Source organism: Rhea americana, unplaced genomic scaffold, assembly GCF_003343005.1.
Source record: "Rhea americana isolate MKP2758 unplaced genomic scaffold, rheAme1 scaffold_413, whole genome shotgun sequence".
Lineage (NCBI taxonomy): Eukaryota > Metazoa > Chordata > Aves > Rheiformes > Rheidae > Rhea > Rhea americana.
Window position 1 is genome coordinate 1 of NW_028186550.1, and position 1,595 is coordinate 1,595.

At 67.4% G+C, this 1,595-nt stretch overlaps 2 protein-coding genes across 2 annotated transcripts in view; both read left to right on the top strand.

Moving 5' to 3' along the window:
• The first annotated feature begins 131 nt into the window (after positions 1-131).
• Positions 132-971, top strand: LOC146590257 (gap junction beta-1 protein-like). The gene has a single exon (XM_085314847.1). It carries the CDS (start codon positions 132-134, stop codon positions 969-971), a length of 840 nt encoding a protein of 279 aa, XP_085170973.1.
• Positions 972-1,155: 184 nt separating this feature from the next.
• LOC146590258 (gap junction alpha-3 protein-like) overlaps positions 1,156-1,595 on the top strand; it is a 3,091-nt gene continuing 2,651 nt past the window's right edge. The window contains exon 1 of the mRNA XM_085314843.1: positions 1,156-1,593. Coding sequence (XP_085170969.1) covers positions 1,295-1,593 — 299 coding nt within the window. The 5' untranslated portion in view covers positions 1,156-1,294. The remainder of the gene's footprint in view (positions 1,594-1,595) is intronic.

A 1,595-nucleotide genomic window follows, 5' to 3' on the forward strand; every position in this document is an offset into this window, starting at 1 on the left:
GGGTCCCTGCTGCCCGGCGGCTCCCGCCGCCGTCCATCCATCCGTCTGTCCGTCCGGTCGGCGCGGCGTGGCGGCTCTGCGCGCCAGGGGGTCTCTAACGCCGCCTCTCGCTCCCGCAGACGTGAGGAACGATGAACTGGGCCGGCCTCTACACGGTCCTGAGCGGGGTGAACCGCCACTCCACCGCCATCGGCCGCATCTGGCTCTCCGTCATCTTCATCTTCCGGATAATGGTGCTGGTGGTGGCGGCCGAGAGCGTCTGGGGGGACGAGAAGTCGGCCTTCACCTGCAACACGCAGCAGCCCGGCTGCAACAGCGTCTGCTACGACCACTTCTTCCCCATCTCGCACATCCGCCTGTGGGCCCTGCAGCTCATCCTGGTCACCACGCCGGCCCTGCTCGTGGCCATGCACGTGGCCTACCAGCAGCACCAGGAGAAGAAGCTGCTGGTGCTCACGGGCCACGGCGACGCCAAGCACCTGGAGGAGGTGAAGAAGCACAAGATGCGCATCGCCGGCTCGCTGTGGTGGACGTACGTGTGCAGCGTGGTGTTCAGGCTGCTCTTCGAGGCCGTCTTCATGTACATCTTCTACATGATCTACCCGGGCTACCAGATGGTGCGGCTGGTCAAGTGCGAGGCCTACCCTTGCCCCAACACGGTCGACTGCTTCGTGTCGCGGCCCACCGAGAAGACCATCTTCACCGTCTTCATGCTGGTCACCTCCGGCATCTGCATCGTGCTCAACCTGGCGGAGCTGGTCTACCTGGTGGTGCGGGCCTGYGCCCGCCGCGGCCGGCCGGACTCCAACCCGCCGTCGGCGAAGGGCTCCTTCTACGGCCACAAGCTCTCCTCCGAGTACAAGCAGAACGAGATCAACCAGCTGCTGACGGAGCAGGACGGCTCCCTCAAGGACATGCTGCGCCGCAACCCCGGGCTGCAGGAGAAGGGCGACCGCTGCTCGGCGTGCTAGGGCGGCCGCCCGCCCCTGCCCGCCGCTGCCCCCTTCCTCTCTCCTCGCCGTCGGGGACCGCGGGGGGCAGCGGTGGCATTGAGCGGCGGCCAAGGGCTCGCGCTGCCCCCGCCGCTCCCCGGCGCCATCCCCTGCGGCCCTGAGTATATTTAGTAAAAGTGCCCAGACCAAAAATAGAGGGGGGGGAGGGTTTTTGTTGTGTTTTTTTTTTTTTTTTTTTTTTTTTTTCCCCTGGTGGCCGCGTCATCTGCCGCTCACGGAGCGAGCCAACGGGGCCGGCGGCCGCCCCGCTCGCCCCTCGCCCGCCGTCGGACGGAGCGGCCATGGGGGACTGGAGCCTGCTGGGGCGGCTGCTGGAGGGCGCCCAGGAGCACTCGACGGCGGTGGGGCAGGTCTGGCTCTCCGTCCTCTTCGTCTTCCGCATCCTGGTGCTGGGGGCGGCCGCGGAGCGCGCCTGGGGCGACGAGCTGGCCGGCTTCGCCTGCGACACGCAGCAGCCCGGCTGCCAGAGCGCCTGCTACGACAGCGCCTTCCCCATCTCCCACCTCCGCTTCTGGGTGCTGCAGATCATCTTCGTCTCCACCCCCAGCCTGGTCTACCTGGGCCACGTCCTGCACCTGCTGC